General features: G+C 38.1%; 1 protein-coding gene across 3 annotated transcripts in view; it reads left to right on the plus strand.

Moving 5' to 3' along the window:
• The window catches only part of zfpm2a (zinc finger protein, FOG family member 2a), a 515,248-nt gene that overhangs the window by 230,616 nt on the left and 261,763 nt on the right, over window positions 1-22,869 (plus strand). The window contains exon 1 of one of the 3 annotated variants that reach the window (XM_062063678.1): window positions 1,021-1,432. The exons of the other annotated variants lie outside the window; for them this stretch is intronic. Coding sequence (XP_061919662.1) covers window positions 1,393-1,432 — 40 coding nt within the window. The 5' untranslated portion in view covers window positions 1,021-1,392. Of the gene's footprint in view, window positions 1-1,020; window positions 1,433-22,869 lie in introns of those variants that run through there. 3 annotated transcript variants of the gene reach the window in all.

The raw sequence follows: 22,869 nt of genomic DNA on the forward strand, positions 1-22,869 counted from the left end.
TATATCTAGAAATTAGCAGGACTTTTAATATGGAAATAAGTATTTTATTTTGAAAACCACCATTATTCAACCTCAATATGTTGCGGAATCTTTAAAAAAGATTTTCAATGTGGAGGAAAACCAAAATATCTTATTTGATTTCAATTTTACATTTTTTAGATAGAATAGACACAATATAATTATTCATGCTACAATTAAGATAATGACTACAAATATTTAAATTAAAACTTAAAACTAAGGACATTTCTAGAATAGACTTAAGAAAATAAAATACTAAAGATTAACTGTCTATGCAACTAGTTAATTTTACTTGATAAGACGTACTGAATTAAAATGTGTACATCTAGAAATTAGCAGGAGTTTTAATATGGAAATAAGTATTTTATTCTGAAAACCACCATCATTTAACCTTAGGATGTTGCGGAATCTTTAAACAATATTTTCAATGCAGGGGAAAACCAAAATATCTTATTTGATTTACATTTTAATTTTTTTAGATAGAATAGACACAATATAATTATTTATGATAAAATTAAGATAATGACTAAACATATTGAAATTAAAACTTAAAACTAAGGACATTTCTAGAATAGACTTGAGAAAAAAACAACTATAAACTAACTAACTAACTGTTTATGCAGCTAGTTAATTTTACTTGATAAGACAAACTGAATTAAAATGTGTATACCTAGAAATTAGCAGGACTTTTAATATGGAAATAAGTATTTTATTCTGAAAACCACCATTATTCAACCTCAAGATGTTGCGGAATCTTTCAATGCAGGGGAAAACCAAAATATCTTATTTAATTAATTTATTTATTTCATGCTCAAATTAAAATAATGACTACAAATATTTAAATTAAAACATTTAAATATTAGAAATTAAATGATCAATCTTGGCAAGTGGCAAATAATTATAATTTATATTCTTAACAAGCAGCATCTCTCTAATTGAGCGATCAATGACGACTTGGGACCAGGAAGTGTAATCCGGATGTCAAGTGAATTGGCCTGAGCCAAACCTACGGTGGCCGACGAGGAACAGATCTTATCTCCAAGGAAAATCGCGAAGACTTTGACTTCCCAGACTCAGTTGGGAGAGAAAAGAGAGAGAGAGGAGAGGAGAGAGAGAGCGTGCATAATCGAGCAAGAGAAGGAGAGAGGGGCAACGCCAAAGCCAGAGCCGGGGAGGACAGAAAGATAAAGACAGACGGAACGATATACGTTTAAAAAAAGAAAGAAAAAAAAGTAGTTAAGCCCCCTTCTTTATCGTTTTCCTTCTCACTTACCAGCAGACAAAAATATTAAAAAAAAAACACTGCTTGGATGAAGCAAAACCTATCGATCTGTCCGCACTACACCTGGACTCAGTGAGCGTCGCACAGCAGGCATGTCCCGCAGGAAGCAGAGCAACCCCCGGCAGATCAAACGTGAGTTCAATTCCCCTTCTTTCCATCTTGTCTCTCGGCTTTAAGGAGTTTTGTTTGTACTCGTATTTGTTAAACGCGGGGTGACCGACTGCCGCCGTTCACGTCCCGGCGAGCGCCTTTCCCTTCCGTGGGCTCGTCAAGGAGGTGAGTTCCGCTGCTAAACTGCTGCTGGCTCAAAACTTTTTTTTAGCACCGGTGGAAAATGACTAAAAAGACGCTTTATTATGTCCCACTTTTACCTACTTTTCATCCACCGACGTGTGTCACGGTGCCACGCGTGTGTGTTGACACCCGCCATTGTGATGGACGTTAAGATAGGGTGGGACAGGAATTTAAAAAAAAACAAAAACAAAAAAAAAACACCAAAATGTTAAATAATTATACTATTAGATGCTTGAAGTTCCACGTATCTGTCAAACACACACACCCACGCACACACACATTAGCATAGCCATTGACCCCCACGTGCAGGTGTGTGTACCTGACCCATACACACATTTTACACCACTTTTTTTACTCCTTCCATTTTTAAACAGTGTTTGTGAGTACAGTACACACTAGTTTTAAAGTTATTAATTAAAACCATATTTTTGTAATATTATATAATGTATTTAACTTCAACAAGCATTATTATTAATACATAAATGTAAACATTCATTATAATTTGAGTACCATTATGACATTTTCATTTACGTCCGGATTTTCCTTTGTTTTGATGATCTTTTTAAGGATGAAGGTATAACCTTTTGGCCTTTTGACCCTTTTCTTTTTGAATTTGTTTTATGATAAATATCGACAGTATTTTATCAAATTATTTTTTTGTATTATACCGTCACACGGTCACACCTATGTACAAAACATAGCTCTGAAATAAACACAGCTGTGGGTTTAATACGTGTGTTTCCACTGTGTGGTGTTTCTTCCAACACGTCACTGTACTACTAGTCGAGATGTACACTATGAGAAATGCATGGCTACTAACTTGTCCGGAGCTCGGAATACCTTTTTTAAAACAGTCATAAACGAGGGAAGGATGAAATAATATTTGTCGTTTGTGTAAGCGTGTGTGTCTGCATGTATTTGCATGCTTGCACTCATCTCTTCTAGAGGACACATTGTAATTGGTGCACAGGAGCTTATTATTGTTGCTTTTTACAAAGGCCATTGTGCATTGTGTGTTTTTATTTTATATGCAAACTATTTGTTTTCCCATCATTATTGTGTGCGTGTGATTACGTTGTGGTTTAAATCTGTATAATCAAAATGCTAACTGAGTAACATTTCGAGTATAATACAAACTAATTAAACATTGTTTCTTATTTTCCCATTCAAACTTTTTACTTACGTACTAGAAGTGTTCTTATGAATGTATGTAGTTCCTTCGAAGAATTTGAAAATACACTCTTCAGAGGGACACAAATATGGGGAAAAGTAATGGAGAATTCTGGACAATGTGTGTGTTATTCATACAGTGCTGTTAATTTACAACATCCGAGCCACAATGGCATCAAATCAAGCACAACAACGAATATGACGCGAAAGACGCGCTCGCCTTTTGTAGCCAATCCAATCGCAGCGTCCAAATGTTGTTGTCAAGCGAAAGGAAGTCTAACATTCGTGTTGCAGTTTCATCGTTGTGACCCGGCCGTGTGTGAATTAGTATGTCATGTGTAAGATCATGTTAATGCGCAGCCGGTGTGCGGCTGTATAATCAAGCTGTAGTTGCATGCAGAAAGGTCACAAGGAGCCTAGATCCTCTCGCACACCCCGGGAACTCTGGGAAAAAAAAAGGCACCGCATGGAAAGTCAACGCAGACAGTCGTTCTAAAGGACAAAAAGGTTGTTGGGCGCAGTGCCCCCACCACCGCCACTACCACCACCACCCTTCTCCCTGCATACATTGGACTGTTATCTAAAATTGTGATTTATGCAGTATTTTAATATTTTGCTTATTCTTTCCCCTTGGGTGCTCTCTGAGCAGTGATAAAAAGGAAATGCTGAAAGAGCACCATTAATTTGCTCCGATGACTGGGGCGATAAGGGCAGATAATGGGAAAGATAAGCGGGGAAGATATACCATCTGAAACCCGATTATTACCATTAAAATTCCAGCCTAGCAATCTGCAGCTGCCTGATAATTCCTTCTCCGTTTCCACCACTTTGGATGATAAGGCAAAAAATAGTCACTCAGTGCTCCTTGATTAGGCTGCCTGGATATCCCGATAATACAGTGATAAATTATGTATTTTGCCCTCTTGTTTTTTTCTGTGAAATGTTACACACACACATTTATGTTTATAAATATACATATATATATATATATACCTTTTTTCTATATATATTGCCCTCTTTCTCTATCAGCCTCCCCTTTTCCAAGAAAGCGAAAAAAAAGCAGACTTTTATTGTAATAAGAATGTGATAGAAAAAGGAGATTGTGGTGAAGGTGTTTTGTGTGGGGGCACATATCAATGTTATCAGCTCATCTCCCCAGCCCAGCTGCTAGCTGCTGTTGTTTTTAGCCTTATCACCCCATGCCAATATGCCAATAAATTGCCCAGATTGTTAGGCGGGTCAGTAGAATTGGACAGGAGTGATGAAAATATCTCTGATGGTGATTAGCTGCTGTAGCATGAAGTGGGAATTCCAGCAAGCTCCCTCTACCCTGTCTTGTCTCGCTCTTTCAGTGACTGGTGGTGTCCATACCTTTATTGGTACTGAGAGGAGAACAGTTTGATGCTTAATAGGAAGGAAAGATATGAACAGGCTCAATTGAAACCGGGCCCCTCTGAGTAATTTTTCTGTAAAATTGCCCCCCCCCCCCCGAAGTTCCACAGCATTAAAGTGAATCTGGGATGATGTAGGGGGTGTTCCTCCACTGGTGTTTATGGGAACATATTGAATCAGCCCTCCGAGGCCAATGCGCGGACATGTCATGTCAAATGTGCTCATTAAATTGACTTAGTGCTATCGCCTTAACTGTTGTTGTCTTTATGTGGTCGCCGGAGAATTCCTGCAGCTTCTTTTTGCTCCTTTTACTTTGTATTATCCAATCAAGATATGAGGCACCGAGCTGCAGGGCTGCACTGTTATACAGCAGCCACACTTTCCAGAGCATAACACTATGTCCTACTCAGTCATCATGCGTAATTTGAATTTTCCTGAGGGAACTCTCCTGAAGGAATCAATAAAGTACTATCTAATCTACTTTTGTGAAAGTGATCTCGCATTCAAAAAGCTGATCCACTGTAGTGCACAATGATGCGTTATGATTTATTAATGAAAATGTTGGGAAAAAAAGTGAGGGATAATCTGGTTTTAAAGATGATATATTACGATAATATTGGAAGTGATAAATCAGTTATTTTTGCTAATTAACTTTTATGCCCATACTGTTATTTATCTTTAATTTACCAATGTTGTGCCTGCAATTGGAAGAAAAAATAGATATGCATGAACAAGAGAAACAAAAGTGAACTATTTTTTCCATCTACGCGCTACTGTTAATCTTAGCAGCCCTTGAATATGGCCACTTATGGAAAGCCAGCAAACTGTTTATCATATCAGGTGACATTTCTATCTTTGAGGGGCATTTATCAGAGGCAGATTATAGTTGTAAAGGATAAGACGAGTGTTTACTGAATCGACTGCCAACATCCTGTGCGTGTGTGAATGTGTGTTTGCTTGTGTATACATTAGCGTATGTACTGTACTGTACATTCAAGCATGTGCCTATATGTTCTAGCAGAAGGATCAGAGCTTTTAGCAGCGCTGATGTGTTTATTTTTGTACGACTTTAACTGGATCCGCGTCCGTATTTCTCACAAGTTAGGACAGCTTTGTTCTCACGGAGCTCGCAGGCGTGACATGCCGCCTCTCACACTTGTCAACAAAAACTGGCAACCGCGGCAGGTAAATGTTTTAGGGTTGGAAAAAGAAAAAGGTTTGTATGTGTGCCATGCTGAATTCTTAAGGGTCTTTTTTTTTAATTAGGTGACAATCATTTTGTATTTCCTGTGTTTTTCTTGTTGATTTTTGTCAGAAGCATAGTGGTTGCTGGATGCCAACTTTCCCTCTAACATCTGTTCTCTGACTATAACAGCTTGTGTTGTTGCCTTGTCTTACCTGACTGATCCCCAATTGCTTAATTTTTGGTGCGAAATAACAAGGCAGATTTTGTCTAATTTAGGTGTTTTTATTGTTAAAATTAATTTTTCAATATAGAATACATTCTGTACTCATTGAACTCATCTGTAGCTACAGTATAGAGAGGGGGATGGTAAGCAGCTGTTTTTTTTCTGTCTTGAAAAAAGCTATATGTCATGTTGGATGGGCTCGTGCTTGGCAGCTGATAGACAGACAGTGCCTACAGTTGCCCTTGGTGCCCCAGCAGTGTGACGCTTCGGCAGCAATGTGATAAGTGGGCAGGGTTGCAACCAAGGTGCAGGTCACTTCCTCACACAGTTTCCTCTTTATCTTCCTCTTTCCTGGATTTGTCTGTTATTATTCCAATAACTGCTAGGCCAGGCTATCATTGTGCTGGCTTTGTGCGGGGTTCTATTTAAGCCGTCATCATAGTAGAAAACCTAACATTTAGCTAAATCATTAGGAAATATGTATGCTTTGGCTTTTATTGTCACTTGATCTTACTTATTTAGCTTCAACAACCTAATTCTGTTTGGCTTTCAAATTTGATATCAGTGATGTCTATTGAGCCCCCACGTAACAATTGACTTTCAGCCTGCTTTAAGTTAATAGCCTTGTCTCTTGCTTGTCGGGATCAATATAGGTATTAATTAATCGCCATTATCAGCCACAGGATCTAGTTCCATTTGTTGTTACATCAGGAAAATATCAATAAAGAAGTGGACTCCCTGATCGTCATGGCAACTTCATCTCTAAGGTCAAAGAGAGTTTATCTTATCTTGCTGCTGAGAGTGGCAAACTGCTTAGGGATCTAGTTTGGACTCAAAGATCATTGATTTAGGCTTTCTTTCACCCCCACCTTGTTGTTCCAGGACAGGAGGCTGAGGGAGAAAAAAAGGCGTCTTTCTAATCACAACAGAGATGTAAGATTTAAATATTGATGTCCAAAGGCCATTATGAGCAAAGAGGGCCTCTGGTCTTGCTGTTGTTCAAGTACGCCCTTTTAAAACCCAGACAAAGCTTTGATTATCAGGGGTGTCACTGTGGAGTGTGTCTGTGTAGCTGACAGTGTGGGGATGAAGGGGAAATCAGTTTCCTGTAAACATAGTCACAGAATATTAAAAGATCCCACTCAGCATGTTTTTTAGAATCCAGATACAGGAATGAACTGTAGGATTTCAGACCCAGTTTGAATCTTTTACGATGTTGGAACAGAACTGGCTGTCATGTGACCCTGACATTAAAAGTGCTCTTCTAGTTTGTTTGGTCTTGTTTTGGTACAGTATTTTTGAGTAGTTGAGGTCTGCGGGTGTTAGGCATTATTAGTTTTGATGTATTTTGTATATAACTGCAGGTGGGTTTGTGTGTTCTCACGGGTGTTAAGGCCCAATTTGAGCTATGGAAGAGTGCTTGGATGCCACAGAATGCTCCTTGGGGTTGGAGCAGGGGCAATGCCTTCTTTTTTTTTATCCTCCTCTTGCCCCGGGGACACAATTGCCTCATTTAACATTCTCCATTTGGCCCCTGCCAAGAGAGGAAATAGCCAGGCTCAGAGACCGCCACACATCATGAATTCTGTGTTCATTTAACTAGCACAGGTTCACCTTGATGATAGAAATATATCAGGAATTAAGGGGTTGGTGATGAGGTATGGCAGTACATTGAATGGTTTCGATGTTCTGTACTATAAATATGGATAGTGAGTATATGTTTGTCAAATTTATTAACATTGTCATAGAACAGAATCGTTGTAGATCAGTGCATGTTGTACACCAGGAACTATTTTCTTACATTAGTAGCAAATACTGAGTCTGGCAGTCATTCTCTGCGAACACTCTGGACATACTTACAACAGATCTGTCAATTTGTTGTCTTTGTTTTATGCTGTTTTTGTAATTAGTTTCAATAAATTAACATTATGTCACATTGAATATTATATTTGTGTTTGAACTGAATTTTGAAAGATTAGACATAGAAAAAAGTGAGATGATATGACACAGATATGTACACATTGTCACATTGTAACATCATTATTACAAAATGTATTTATGTCCAGTTTGTCAGTTTGACTTCACATTAAATCGAAAATAACATTTGTATGAAAAAAACAAAACCATGCTTTGTAAAATAAACTAATTAAACGCGATAATATAGTGAACACCATCTCCAGAGCAGGATAGTAGCTGGCACATCACAGAATGACACCCTAATAGCTGTTCAGGCCAAATCTTTAGCTTGGCAGGAATTACTGGGGATGTTTACGTGTGTGTGTGTGTGTGTGCGTGTGTGTGTGTGTTTGTGTGTGTGTGTGTGTGTGTGCGCGTTTTGGGAGTGCTTTGGCGGTTGCATTGTAGGGAGCCGCTGCACAACTTTACATTTGGATGAAACGCATCAGGCTCTGAGGATAGTTAAAGGATAGGTGGCAACAGAGGATTAAGGCAACAAGCTTTTCAGTTCAATTTGTACATCAGCATTTTCTCCCAGTCAAACGGCACAAAACGCATAGCATCTTAAGGGTTCAGTGGAAAATCGCTAATGACAAGGCCTTGTAAATAGATAAACAATTTATCTGTCAAATATGCTTAAAATATAAAACAAACTTCCAAACGTGTTAGTACTAAAAAAGGCTGTGTTTTGATTTGCACCATTGCAAAGCTGCTAAAGCTGTTGACAGCACAGCTTACACGTCATGTGATCAGAGGCCATATATTTTCCTGCATGTGATTAGTAAGGAAGTGTTGCAACATAAATAGTTTTAATGCAGAATTATTCTAATCAAAACTGATTGATGACCATTGATTATATTTGCTGTAAGTGCAAATTGTTATGCAAATCTGATCAGACAGTCCGTGTGACGAAAGTGACATACTGCAAAGTGCATGTCTCTTGGCACCTATTATCTCAATGCAGGCCTCGTTAAGTGACAGAGTAAACATGAGAAATGTAGTCACTATTTTAGAATTGACAAATTTTTTTTCTCTGCATTTCAAAGAATGCTTATCTAGTAATTACTGTTGACACTGAGCAAGTGTTAGCCAACTAAAATGGCGTTTTGTCTGATATCAGATTGGATTTTTATCTAAGGTTTACGTATTCCTGAAAACCAAAGATAACAGGCTCAAATTATCGATGTATCCGAATTACGAGGTACATTTTAAAAGCTACAATCACCACATGCTGCGCTCAGTCCGGGGATGTGGATATGTATCTCTGAGGAATATATTTGACCATAATCAAGTTTTTTCTGAGCTTCAGAAACAGGATAACAACTGGGTCGGTTGATAAGCTTGAGAAAAGCAGGGAAATAGTCTTCTCTGATAAAAGAGGAGAAAATCTGATTGATTGATGTCCGTCGGCTTTACCACCATCACAAGCCAGTTGACAGTTGGTTTGGGATCAGATGATTTCACTCTCACGATTGGGGTTGAGGGGAAGCGAGGCAAATATGAAGGACACAAAGGTCAATGGCTTTTCTCTCCTCTGTATCTATCGCTCGCTGGCAATAGCTTGCTTTGACAAACTAATATGTTGCTAAGCTTTGTTGTAGGAGGACACATGGTCATAGTTTGTACAGTAATATCCTATTGCAGTAATCTCACAGGGAATGATTGTGTGGTGGAGGAATCTGGTACCAGCGGGGACTCGTTGACATCATCAACTGCAGTCGACTGGCAGATGTCTCCTGACTTGTTTGAACTGAATGTTCCCATGGGATGGAGTAAGTTAAACAGCGGCTCTGACTTGAAGCGATCTGTTATTGTAAGCAGAATCTGATAAGACGGCACCCCCGTATTATATGTTTGTTTAGCAAAGAGGCCAGAATGGGGAAAAAAAATGTCTACAGCGAGTGTCGCTCTGTATTTTCGGAAAAAGCCCAACATGGAATTATGACAAAAGATCATTGGAGACGTAGTGTAAATAAACACCCAATGCGTGCCTTGACTCTCCATAAAAAAGTTGGTATGGTAAATATGTTTCATGCAACTTTTGGTCTTTTGTCGCTGCTTAGATCATGTTTCTAAAGATAAAGTGTAGTCTTAATGTGCCCATAGGGGTGGCTGATATTTAATAGAAAGCTTTGGCCCCTCCGACGGTCCACAGACGTAACAGACAAGTCCATTAGCTTTGTAGGGAGCTGCTTTCAAGATCAAGGTTTCACTTGTAATGAAGAGGCTGTGCAATTGGAAGTCAAAAGCAACACTTACAAATCACTCGTTCCAATCAAGCTTTCATTCCAAAATGTTGCTTCCATTCAGAGCTATTAACCAAATAATAAAAAATCTGGAGGAAATTCCCTTCCAAATGGAACTGGCCTTCATTTGGGCGAAGAGACAACAATTCTTTGTTTGTTTGAAGTGGTTGATATGACAATGTTCTTGTCAAAGACAGGGTGAATAAAAGGGGTTTGTAATTACCATAATTATCTCTTATATGTTTTCACCTAATGATGTCCATTAAATGTTTGAGGCTTCATTTAGAGAAAGCCTTGCTGTAGGTTGGCTTAGACTCATAACACAGCATATTAACGCTGCACAAGTAATGAACTTCTTTCATCAAAGATGCTTATCATACAGTGCCTCTTAGGGGAAAGCCAATATACTTCAGCTTTTTGTTACAGTTGGATTAGAACAATTCTCATAGTTCTCACTTATCTTTCAAATTCTCTCTGCATGTGATAGCGACCCAATTGGCTTCATGTCCAAACAGGACGGCTCTCTAATCTTGACGGCTGCTCGCTTCATGTAAAACATCTCATTTGGTGGCTCAGCCTAGTTGCTGTCTTATCGTTACACAATTCGCTGCGATTTTCTTTGTGGCAACTTATTTAAATTCCCCCCTGCTTATATATTTCCCTTCTTCTTTCATTCAAAATGATTGTCTTTCATAAGTTCAAAGACTCATCTCTAAGACTTTTGGTAACTTTACAGATAAGAATTCGCAGTGGAGATGGGACAAGAGAAAGGCTGCTTCATTGAAGAGCGGTAGTTGGAGTGTTCGTGTGCTGTACATACATCACTATTTTCAGGAGGGATGCTGAGTTAACCTTGATATGGAGCACAGATTTAGCGCTCTAACAGTTTGCACCTCAGCAGGTACAGAGATCATGCTTGAATACGTTTGCGCTCTTCTGTCCAGCGCCAAAGCCTTCAGTCCTGCATGCAACTTGGCTCCCGTGGTTCCTTTGGTCTTTGTCCATCACCTATCAGCATATCAACAGTGTCTCTGAAGCCCAGTTGTATAATGTACCATTTATGGCTTTGTGGATGGAGATGGCGGTCGGGTGGTGGAATAGCTCCAGGCCTTCCCCTCAGTGAGTGGATTAACGGCGGTCTGCTTTAGCGCACTCTGCCATGGTGTGAAATCGGCCTCGCTTCGGCGCCGGCAATGCGGCTCCCTCTTGCTCCCTTTTTTTTTTCAGTCTCCTCTTCTCTCGCTGTTTCCTCACCTCCATGCAAAGCCTCTCCCGGCCATCTGTGAAATGTGGAAACTCTGTGTCTAAGTTGAGTTCAGATCCCATTCCCTCCATCAAGTTGAGGCCAGGAAGCAAATGGGCAGGCAGTCGAATGGGGGGGTTGCAAAGGAAAGGGAGGGAGAGAGGCAGAGGAGGAGAGGAAGAAGGGGAAGGGGAGAAGGGGGGGCGATGAGCTCATTGATGTTGTGCCGCGTGTGCAGGAACCCTGCCTGTTCTCCGCGGGTGAGCTGGAGGAGAGTCCAGGCCTGGGTGCTGGCCGAGAGATCTCTGGTTCCTCAACGCAGGTCCAAAATCCCCCCTCTGTGTGTGTCTGTGTGGAGGCAAGGCAGTGGCACAGCTCCCCTGAGCCCCTGCCCAGTCCTTTGAAGATAAGATGGTGATACAGAGTCCCTTTTGGTACGTTGCTAACTGATGGTCTTTGTGTGACACGCATGCCTCTCTCCACTGGAGCCTACAGCTAAAACACCTATGGTGTTTACTGAAACGAATTGGCTGTATGGCCTTAGGTCAAATTAGATTAGGAAAGGGTGGCCAAATCTTAGGTCTTCTGTTTACGAGATTTCATTATTTTCCTCACTATTTTATACCGATATAGTGGACTTGAACCGTGCCTGATATGGATAGATTTTACTTTGTTTGAAGAAATTCTTGAACATTTATTTTTACCATGTATGCGTTCACTTCAAATTGTTATGTTTACCTTCCAACCCAAGTGTCATATTACAGCTGCTGATTAGTCTGCTTTCTACATTATTTCTCGTATTAATTCATTTATTTTACAGCACCCTCAGGGAAATTCCCCCGCTTCTGCCTCTGCACAGCAGCATTTCAGAAGAGCAACTGTCAAAATATTCAGACTACTTTGTAAAATGATGAACTCAACAATTCCTCTACTTTTTTCTATCCTTTGTGGCTTTTGGGTTAAGATGTCTGCATCAAATCTAGTGATTGTGCGGCGTTGTGGCAGCTCGGAAAGCCAAGTCGGGGTCCAGCCACACATCATCTATCCATAGACAATGTGAATTTCTGTGGCTCATCAGGGATGGGGCGTTGATTGCTTTTTGATTCCCCTCCAACATGGAAGAGGTCCTGCATACATCAGCTAATTAGAATGTACTTGTAGTGTGTGACAGTCCCTACACTTTTCATCAGATACTCAGCCCAAGTGCTCCTACCACAAGGCTTTGTGAGATGCCTGACAGTACTGCGCACAGCAGGGCTGGTTGTGTGTGTGTATGTGTGTGTCTGTGTGTGCTAGAGGGGAGAAAAAATGTTGGGTAAAATTTTAAATCACAGAAAATGTAAAGTTAATAGGTTAGGTTAGGGGCGGCGTGGCGAAGTTGGTAGAGTGGCCGTGCCAGCAATCGGAGGGTTGCTGGTTACTGGGGTTCAATCCCCACCTTCTACCATCCTAGTCACATCCGTTGTGTCCTTGGGCAAGACACTTCACCCTTGCTCCTGATGGCTGCTGGTTAGCGCCTTGCATGGCAGCTCCTGCCATCAGCGTGTGAATGTGTGTGTGAATGGGTGAATGTGTCAAAGCGCTTTGAGTACCTTGAAGGTAGAAAAGCGCTATACAAGTATAACCCATTTATCATTATTTATTTATTAGGATAACATACACAGATAATGCAACAAAACACACCTTTTATTACTTCCTGCAAATGTGAAAACAAAAGCAAATGGGATCGTTTTTGATTGCTTTTTTTGTCCGTTGGTTTGTGCATGGGATTATACGCAAACACTACACACTGTAGGGGTGCAATGATTCGTCAACAAAAATCGATGACATTTGTCGCAGACAAATTCATTTGTCAATGATAGTCAGAGCTCAAACGAACATGTGCGAGTCAGTGACCAACAAGCAACAGAAAGATTAAAATGGTTGTGGCCACTGGCGATGACATCGCAAGCAAATTATCGAAGGTATACATTTTAAAGGTGCTGTTTGCAACTTCCTCACAGTAACATGTTTCACATCAAGAACACCACCGGCTAGCTTATTCTAGCCGGTGGTGTTACGTACGTAGGTAATTACATAATCACGTAGGAGAGTTGGCACCCTCTAGGCATCTGTGTGAATGTTGTAAACAGCCCCCTTAAGTTAAACACTTTATAGTCACGAATAACTTGCTCAATTTGAAAAGCATACCTTACTTTTCTTGGCAGTACTTCTGTGATGTCTTTATAACCGCACCTTGAAAGTTCTAGACAAGAAGAGTATACGATATCATCATTGCCAAATTTTAACCAAATACAATATTTTAAGTTTTACCAATGTTATTTTGTTACACACAGTCAAACTGGTTTTTAAATGCTTGGATAACTCTGCTCCCCAATTGCTCTGCCAGGCTATTACAAGACTGCAAAGTGGTACCAGATCTACCACCCGAGCAGTATCAAAAGGCAACTGTTGTGTTCCATTCCGTAGAACATCTTTTGCCCAGACTGCCTTTTCAATAAAAGGACCACAACTATGGAACTCTTTACCGGACACTTTGAAAAGTATACCTGCACTTGTCACTTTCAAAAAACAAACAAAATTAAGGCTAGTTGAGCAACAATCGTGTTCCCATGTTTAGTTTTTACTAATTTTTACTAATTGGTTTTTATCTAGTCTGCACTTTGTCTGTGTTATTATTATTATTGGCTTTTATCTAGTTTGCACTTTGTCTGTATTATTACTATTATCATTATTATCGACTCATTCTATTTTTTATTTTCCTATTTTAATGATGTTGGATCTGTTGTTGTTGTTGTTGTTGGGGACAAGTGTTGTAAATTAGCTTTGGCTACAAACACTATGATGCATACATCGGATAACTGTTTCAGATGTCTATGTTTTTGTATCTGTCCCTATTTCAAATAAACCTCTATAATAATAATAATAATAATAATGTTGAAACAATTAAAGAGGAGTCATGTCAGACTGTGTATCTGAAAGATGCATTGTCCGACTCTTCTCTGTAATATAGTTAGCTTGTTACCTAGCCAGCTAATTAGAGAGAGAGAGAGAGAGAGAGAGAGAGAGAGAGAGAGAGAGAGAGAGAGAGAGAGAGAGAGAGAGAGAGAGAGAGAGAGAGAGAGAGAGAGAGAGAGAGAGAGAGAGAGAGAGAGAGAGAGAGAGAGAGAGAGAGAGAGAGAGAGAGATTTTATACTTTGGTTTCTAAACCCATTATCATCACAAAATGCACTTTTCTTTTTGAAGAAGCTCGATAGATTTGTTAGATTGTGTTTGTCTTTGTTTTATCAGCACTTTGCCTGTCTTGCTTTTAAAAAAACTGTTGGAAAAAAGTTAAATAGTTTTATTGTTGTATTATTTTTGTAGCAGCACATTTCCTTAATACACATATCCGTATTAAGTTGTCATTTTTTTTATGTTAGACAGCACATACCTTAAAACATTTTAAAACTGAATTTAAAAGCAGATGGCTAAATTAGAGCAAGTGAAAAGTTGCACACTCCATAATCCGATTAGGCAACTAATTGTTAAATAGTCGATTTGTCGCCTATCAAAATCTTTAATTGCAGCCCTAGTACACACTGCACTAGACATGTCCTCAAAACTGTGTGGAGGTGTAGTATGTGTACCTAGGTAGAACCCATTACATTTTTGTGCAAAAATAATTATATATAATTATGGAATCCCCACAGCCCAGATGAAATTGTTGTGGAGCAATCACATTACAGTTGGCACCTGTAAGGAAAACACTTGTTTAATTCTAATAAATACCATCACTCAGTTTTGCTTTTTCTTCACTATGCCTGGGCTGATAACAATGTTTTCTTGATGATAGATTTACCTACAAATTATTGCCAATAAATGATATTATTGTCATTATTTATTGGGACCAAATTAACCATTGATGATGATGATTAATACATAATAATAATGCATGTATATCTTTCAATTGCAACAAACTTGTATTTCTCATATATTTTAACACCTCCCAAAGTAAATAAAACAAATAAATAACAATGATATATAGTTTGTCTGTCAGCAAAATTTAGCACTTGAATAAAAATTACAACCAAAAGCAATAAAAAATGTTTAGGTGCTGGTGGTGGTCAAATATACACAACCAAAACGATAAATAATGTGGCTAACTAAAGTGTTGACAAACAAAATTGTACTTCAATATTGAACATGTAGGCAGAGGTAGAATTGTACATTTCCTAACTAACAATCAAGTTTGAATATTTTTTTAACTAAAGTTAACTAAACAGCGATTTATCGGCGCTCTAAAACTTACCGACTTAATTTTTATTTTGGTTAAGGGGTCATTTAAGCAAGGCATATTAGTTACTATTGTACAAGCACATGCACTGAACCGTGGAAGGTACTGGATCGTCTCTATATATTTCATAAGAGCATCCTATTACACCCCGATGGCTTGTGGAAAAAACAATACACTGTGGTCTGGTCCCTATCCCCAAGCAGCACAGAATAAAGTGGAGGACGTGGTGGTAGAACAGACATCTAACCGCTTTTTCTGCAGGTAATCTTGACTTAGATCTTAATTCCAATAAAGTGTTTTTTTTTTTCCTAAGCACAAGCCAGATCTGAGCAGGAACACTCCACCCTGTATTTCTGTGGTCATACTTTATTGAATATCATTTCAGATAAGCTCTGTAATCCTTTGGGGGCGAAGTGATGTATATTGACCAGCTCAATGTCTGTGATACAGTGCATGTCTCAGATGTGGGAATGGTAAATAATGATTTGTGTCAAAGCTCCAATCATGTATATTGAGAACAGCTCTTTTTTGTTGTCAGTCAACATTGTCAGACATAATGCACAGTGTAGTTACATCCAACATGAGGCATTATGTCTGTGTAGGTATGATAAAAAATAATTTTACTAATATTTATTATTGTTCTTAATATTTTACCTACCTGATTGTGTGCAGTACACATTACAAATGTTTTTTATATATATAGATACTGTAGATATGAGTGAAGTCTTGTCGTCTGTGCTGTCAAGCAGTGAGGCGGGTCACTCAGGTCAATACCACACTGTAACAGTCTCACCTCTCATGAGCTGCCTCCACATGGTTCATTTCATCAGGGTTTCCTTTATCTTGACCGACCAGGCTCATGACCCCCAGAGCATTGATAGTCCAATAAGGTTTCAGGAGAGCATCATTGTAAAGCCTGAAACAGAGCTTAACTGGTTATAAGTTCTCGCAGTTAGGTTTGAGTCAATGTACCTGTAATTGCCTGTGACTATTCTCATTCATCCAGGTGATTGTATTCTCAGGGGTTTGAATCGGTTGCAACTGAACCGTTCAGATTGTCTTCGAAGACATCTGCCTCTCAAATGGGCTGAAATATGACAAATGCCAAAGTATAGAATATGCAGATAGCTGCATTTGATCAAACATATAAAATCCTAGTAAGAAATAACCTATTATTATTGGAACTGTGTACATTTGTTAAGGCGTTATTGACTTTCCTGCATCAAAAAAGAGAAACAAATGCTGTGGTTTGCCTGAAAAGTTCAATTTGAAAAGAATCATCACAAGTTCTTTAGGCACTTTCTTATGCGTGGAAAGCAGCTTCTGTCCTGCCGAGCTGGTGACTGCCATCTGACTGCTGTTTGAAGTCAGCACAAGTTGACAATATTTGCTTTTCACCAATTCCCGCCCACTGCGTCTCTCTGCTGCGTTTGAAAGTGCGACCTGTGTGGAGTCTCTATCAGCACGCTGCCTGGAAGAAATGGCTCAAATTGGACGTTTGGTTTGTTGGTGCATTGACAATGTGGCTGTTGGAAGTGACGTTTTGCAGTCATGGTTGTGATGGGGTAAATGTGACTGACAGGTGGAGGAGGGGGAGTGGACAGGCAGAATGGAGGTTGTGGGGAGCCAGATTAGGCCATTAGGAAATGGCAGATACCTTCAATTCCAAAATTGCTTCTCTTAAAAGCACCTCTCTGAGGGCAGTTTTACTCAACACCTTGACTGGCAATACAGGAGAAGACACGTAAGACATAGGTAAAGATAGATGGATGAGTAAATAAATGACAAGCAGCTAAACAATTCAATAGTAATACTTAAGAGTGCTTTGTTACCTTCTACCTGACCATACATTAGGGGAATAACAGAATCAATACAGTGGGTCATGAAAAAACACAAAGTAAACGCAAAAGTTAAACCAGGTAGACTTGACAGGTCTACCTGATAGGCAACATGTCACAGTGGTCAGGTGACCCTTCTGAAGAAGACTGCAGATGACAGTCGAAACATGTCAGTTATAAAAATTCCATCTAATATACCGAAAATATTGTCTAATTACAAGAAAATTTGAAAAGTGTATTAAGTTACTTTTCTTTTAGTTCACTTATTTAATTTTGACATATTATAATTAAATTGTTATTAATCTATTTAATCACTAATGCTGTACTTCTCATCTTGTTTAAAGTCAGGAGTGAGCTGGAGTTTAAATGATAAATGATAAATGGGTTATACTTGTATAGCGCTTTTCTACCTTCAAGGTACTCAAAGCGCTTTGACAGTATTTCCACATTCATCCATTCACACACTGATGGCAGGAGCTGCCATGCAAGGCGCTAACCAGCAGCCATCAGGAGCAAGGGTGAAGTGTCTTGCCCAAGGACACAGCGGACGTGACTAGGATGGTAGAAGGTGGGGATTGAACCCCAGTAACCAGCAACCTTCCGATTGCTGGCACGGCCACTCTACCAACTTCGTCACGCCGCCCCTGTTTACCTCAGCCCACTCCAACTGAGAGGTGGGTTACACCATGAACTGGTCTTGCAGTAAATTTTTGGGTTTAGATATACAGTATGTATATATATATATATATATATATATATATATATATATATATATATATATATATATATATATATATATATATATATATATATATATATATATATATATATACAGCCCTAATATATATATATATATATTAGGGCTGCAACTAAACTAAATTAAAATAGATTATAAAAATAGGTGGCGATTAATTTAGTCATCGATTCGTTGGATCTATGCTATGCGCATGCGCAGAAGCAATTGTAATTTATTTGTATTTATTTATTTGTATTTTTTTATAAACCTTTATTTATGAACTGCAACATGTACAAACAGCTGATAAACAATAATCAAAATAAGTATGGTGCCAGTATGCTGGTTTTTTTTCAATAAAATACTGGAAAGGATAGAAATGTAGTTTGTCTCTTTTATCCGATTATTAATCGATTAATCAAAGTAATAATCGACAGATTAATCGATTATCAAATTAATCGTTGATTGCAGCCCTAATATATATATATATATATATGTGTGTATATATATATACTGTATATATGTATGTATGTATGTATGTATGTATATATGTATGTATGTTTAATTGTTAATCATATTAACCACATTTTTGCATCTTGATTTTTCGCAATTAATTGCAGTCAGTTACTAGCGAGCATAATTTAAATTAACTTTAAAAATGACACCAAGTATTTTCACACAATTTAAATTTTATTGTCAGAATGTCATACAGGAACATTTTATAAATGTTTCACAGTACCTGCATGCACGTAGTGTATTTGCTTAAAACATAGTTAGTTTTATCTAAAGTCCCGAATGTTCAATAAACCTGGTTCATCATAATAAATGTAAAGGAAGCGGTTCTAACTAGAATTGTAATGTTTTTCCCCAATATTTATATACAATATATTTTAGTACTCTCATTTCCTTTCTTTGCCGATTGGCGAGGATACATCACACAGTGAATCTGAAAAATCTGAAAAATCAAATACCATTAATTCCACTTAGATTTTAAGGGAAGTACACGCCTTAAGTTGAGGATTGACAGATGCACCCCCACCTATTGACATTATATTTTCCTTTAGGGAAGAGTTCATCCTTTTTGCATTTGTACATAAGGCTGTATTTAAAATGGCATCATCCAGAAAATGTGTATGAAAGCTGGTTCTTTTCTCTGAGTGGAAGTGTGTTTGTGTGGGTTTGAGGGAAGGCTGGGGGTGTGCTGAGACCCCAGCGTTATCAGCACCAGATGCAGGTTGACTTCAGACTTCCAATGAAAGGTAAAGAAAGAGAGGGAGAAAATTAATGAGAGCCATAAAGCCAGCAGGATAAATAATTAGCCAACTGGTACTTAGATCCGACCCTTCATTTGCGGCTGCAAATAAATCCTCCTTGCAAAGTTAGTTTGTCAAAACTGGCGACAGATGCCGTGTATTTTGTCATGACTGGTTTTTGCATTCCCCCCACTTTTTGTGATCACCCATTGTCCATTTGTCATTTAAATATAAGTGGCATGTTTCTCCGTGCTGCCGCCGATAATTGGCCAGAATTGCGCACCTTACAAATGTGCACAATCCAGACAAACAGAAAGATAAAAGAGTTGTTAGTTTACTTATCGTCAACATAATAGTGTTGCTTGTTTACTTCTGGCTGATTTTCCTCAAAGGAGCCTCCAGAAAAACAGTCATGGCTGTAAAACACTTTGTACTGATGCTTAACCATGCACACTCATCTCTATTTAGGTCTGAAATTTGTTGTAATTTCCCTCAACTACTGCTTTCTTATGCCCTCATCAAGATTGAAGCTAATTTATCGTGCATTAGCGCATACAGTGTGCTAGTGTGTGTTGATCTGGAGTGTTTACACAGGCTCACTCCCTGATGATTTTGTATTACTGTTGTCACACTGTACGAAGCACATCCACTTGTATTGTTCTCTTACTCCACCGGTAGATTTGAAAGGAGCTGAGCAATCACCAACAGATTTACATTATCTTCCTGTCTATGATCGCTATTCATGGGTCTGCGCTAAGTAATCTCCCACTCTAATCTCATTCAAAGATATAAGTAAACAAGTAATGCTGTAAATGAGAAGAAGAGCACACGAGTGAACAGCCAACAGATTATGGTAATTGATGAATAGAGAACTATTTTTTACTCAGAAAGTTACATCATAAAACTGATCTCTTTTCTGTTGATATTATGCGTCTGGGTAAAAATAAGGTTATTTTTCAACACAATGGAAATGGTAAGATATACAGTATATAAATGGTAAGATATAATGTATTTCTCTAAACAAAAATGTTCAGTTCAGTTCAGTTTCAGTTTATTTTAAACATGCATACGATACAATGTAATGCATCACACAATTCCAGTTGTTTTAATACAGCACGTCCGAAAAGGAGTAGGAAGAAGCAGAGCTTATTTAATCCTACCCCTTTTCATACCATAGCAATTTTATCCAATTTCCTCGTTCTCTGTAACAGAACAGTGTAAACAGAACAAAATAACAGAACAGAACAAATAAATAATAAATAAATAATATACCATAGTAAGCATACAAATATTAAATACATAAATAAAGGGACAAACGGTAGAAAATGGATGGATGGATAATCTTTGTCTCAATAAAAAAAGAAAATGGAAAAAAAGGGTTCAAGATGTTCATCATAATTCTTGTTCTGTGTACTTTGTGAACACTTGTAGTTTGAACAGTCTCTTAAACTGAATCATATTGGTACTTTGTTTGATTTCTTTGGTTAATCCGTTCCATAATTTAATTCCACATACTGATATACTAAAGGTTTTAAGTGTTGTACGAGCATACAAATGTTATAAATTAGATGTTCCTCTAAGGTTGTATTTCTCCTCTTTTGTTGAGAAGAATTGAGTACAATCTTGGGTAGCAGGTTATAGTTTGCTTTGTACATCATTTTAGTTGTTTGCAAATGCACCAAATCGTTGAATTTCAATAATTGTGATTTAATAAATACAGGGTTTGTATGTTCTCTATATCCAATATAAAAATGTTTTGTAGTCGAAACTATTATTTAAATTTATTTAAAATGAGGTTATCCCACTTTTGAATTTTGATTAATTGTGATGATAGCAGTTAATTAGTTGTTTCCATAACTACATTTAACTTTAAAAAACATTTTGACATAGATGCCATTTAATTGTCAGAATGTCATACGTGATTTAAAAAAAAAAAAAATCTTGAATGGACATGATTTATTTTGCCTAAATATTGGTAACAGTATAGTAGGAAGTGCAAATTTTAAAAAAAGGTGCTACAACAATATATAATGTCTTAAACCAGAGCACTTCAACAGGGTGTTCGAGCCCTCTAAGGACTACAGTGGGTTGTGAAAATTTTGATTAGACCTTAAGATATTTTTTATAATCCTCAGCAAATGTCTTTTTGCAAATGTATTTAAATACACATGAATATTGATCCAACACATTGTAGTGAACATATACATTGAAGCAGAAACCGTCTTTTAGTCAGCAATGCTCAACACAGCAACACACACAACCCTCCAGCAGGGCACCGGTTTATTCCCCTGTCCTTCCAACAAGGAGGACCAACCCCTATCACCGCTGTGCCAATCACAAGGCTCGGTTTGGTTTCCCGTGATTTGTCAACAGCCCATTCTGTGCGAGCAGCTAGTTTTTGTTTAAGTGTTTGGATTGGAAAAATGGGTCGTTAGGTAACACAACAAAAAAACACCAGCAAAAGAGGAATAAGCCTACTTCCACCTCAGACACTGCACGATATCAAAATACCGTTAGGGCCGCTAGACCAGTTTGATTTAAATTACAATTTTATACAAGATATACACTGTAAATAAGGGGTCCCCGCTCCATCTCTTCATCAGTTTGAGGGTCCTTGACCTGGAAAACATTGAAGACCACTCATACTATCCATAAACATAACTCAGAGTGTACTTACCGATTTATCTGCATTTACTCTTCCTTTAATCAAGTTGCTTTGGCAAACAAGCTTATTGTTTTATTTTCAGGTGACTGTGCCGATCTCTTTTTTTGTACAATGTGGCCTGTCAATTAATTGGGTGATTAATCTGAGTTTTCACATGGTTATAGTAAAAACTTTTTTGTGATTAATCCTAAAAGTGGGGGAAATTATCAATTCTTAGATGCATTACTATTGGGACGTAGATGATTATAAATCAATGGACAAACGTCCAAATATAGAATTTAAAAAAAAAAAAGTAACTTACATGAAATAACACAGATGGTTCTAAAATGTGCAACTACAGCAGACACACACGGCACAAAACACACTGCAAGTAGGGAGGAGAACCCATGCTTACCGCTGAGATTGCTTGAATGTGAAGTAGTGAAACAATAAAATAATTTGTGCTTTGTACATTTTAACAGAAGTCTTACTGTAACCATGTTACAGTAGAGCATAACCAGCTAAGACAAGGAAATTAGCAAGTAGATTAACAGGTTCGGAGAACGAATGATATGTACTTAGTGCGACAACACTGTGAGCTGTAGATATGAATGGGTAGAACACACTTTGAGAATTATCTTTACGGCACCCGGGAGCACAATGTGTGGTTATAGAAGACACGAAAACGAACAAAAACATGCTTGCTCGCTACGTAGGCATGTTGCCTAGCAGCCTACTGCGGTGCTCACTTTTGGAATTTTCTATAAATACAGTATTTAGACTTAGAGAGACTTCCTTTTATTGTCATTCAAATTTGAACTTTACAGTACAGATAAGAACCACATTTTGTTGCATTAGCTCGTTGTAGTGCAGGATAAAAGAGCAATAAGGTGCAGATATAAATAAATAGATTACTGTACAGATAAATATATTGCACTTTTGCATATGCATCCACATTTATGGATGTATGTTATATTGTCTTTATATTCCAGCAAGTTAATACATTTTTGGGGGGGAATTGAGGAGATTATTATAATGCGTTCAAGAGTCTTATGACCTAAGGGAAGAAGCTGTTACAGAACCTAAAGGTTCTGCTACGGAGGCTGCAGAACCTC

This window comes from Entelurus aequoreus, linkage group LG11 (genome assembly GCF_033978785.1).
Source record: "Entelurus aequoreus isolate RoL-2023_Sb linkage group LG11, RoL_Eaeq_v1.1, whole genome shotgun sequence".
In the NCBI taxonomy this organism is placed as follows: domain Eukaryota; kingdom Metazoa; phylum Chordata; class Actinopteri; order Syngnathiformes; family Syngnathidae; genus Entelurus; species Entelurus aequoreus.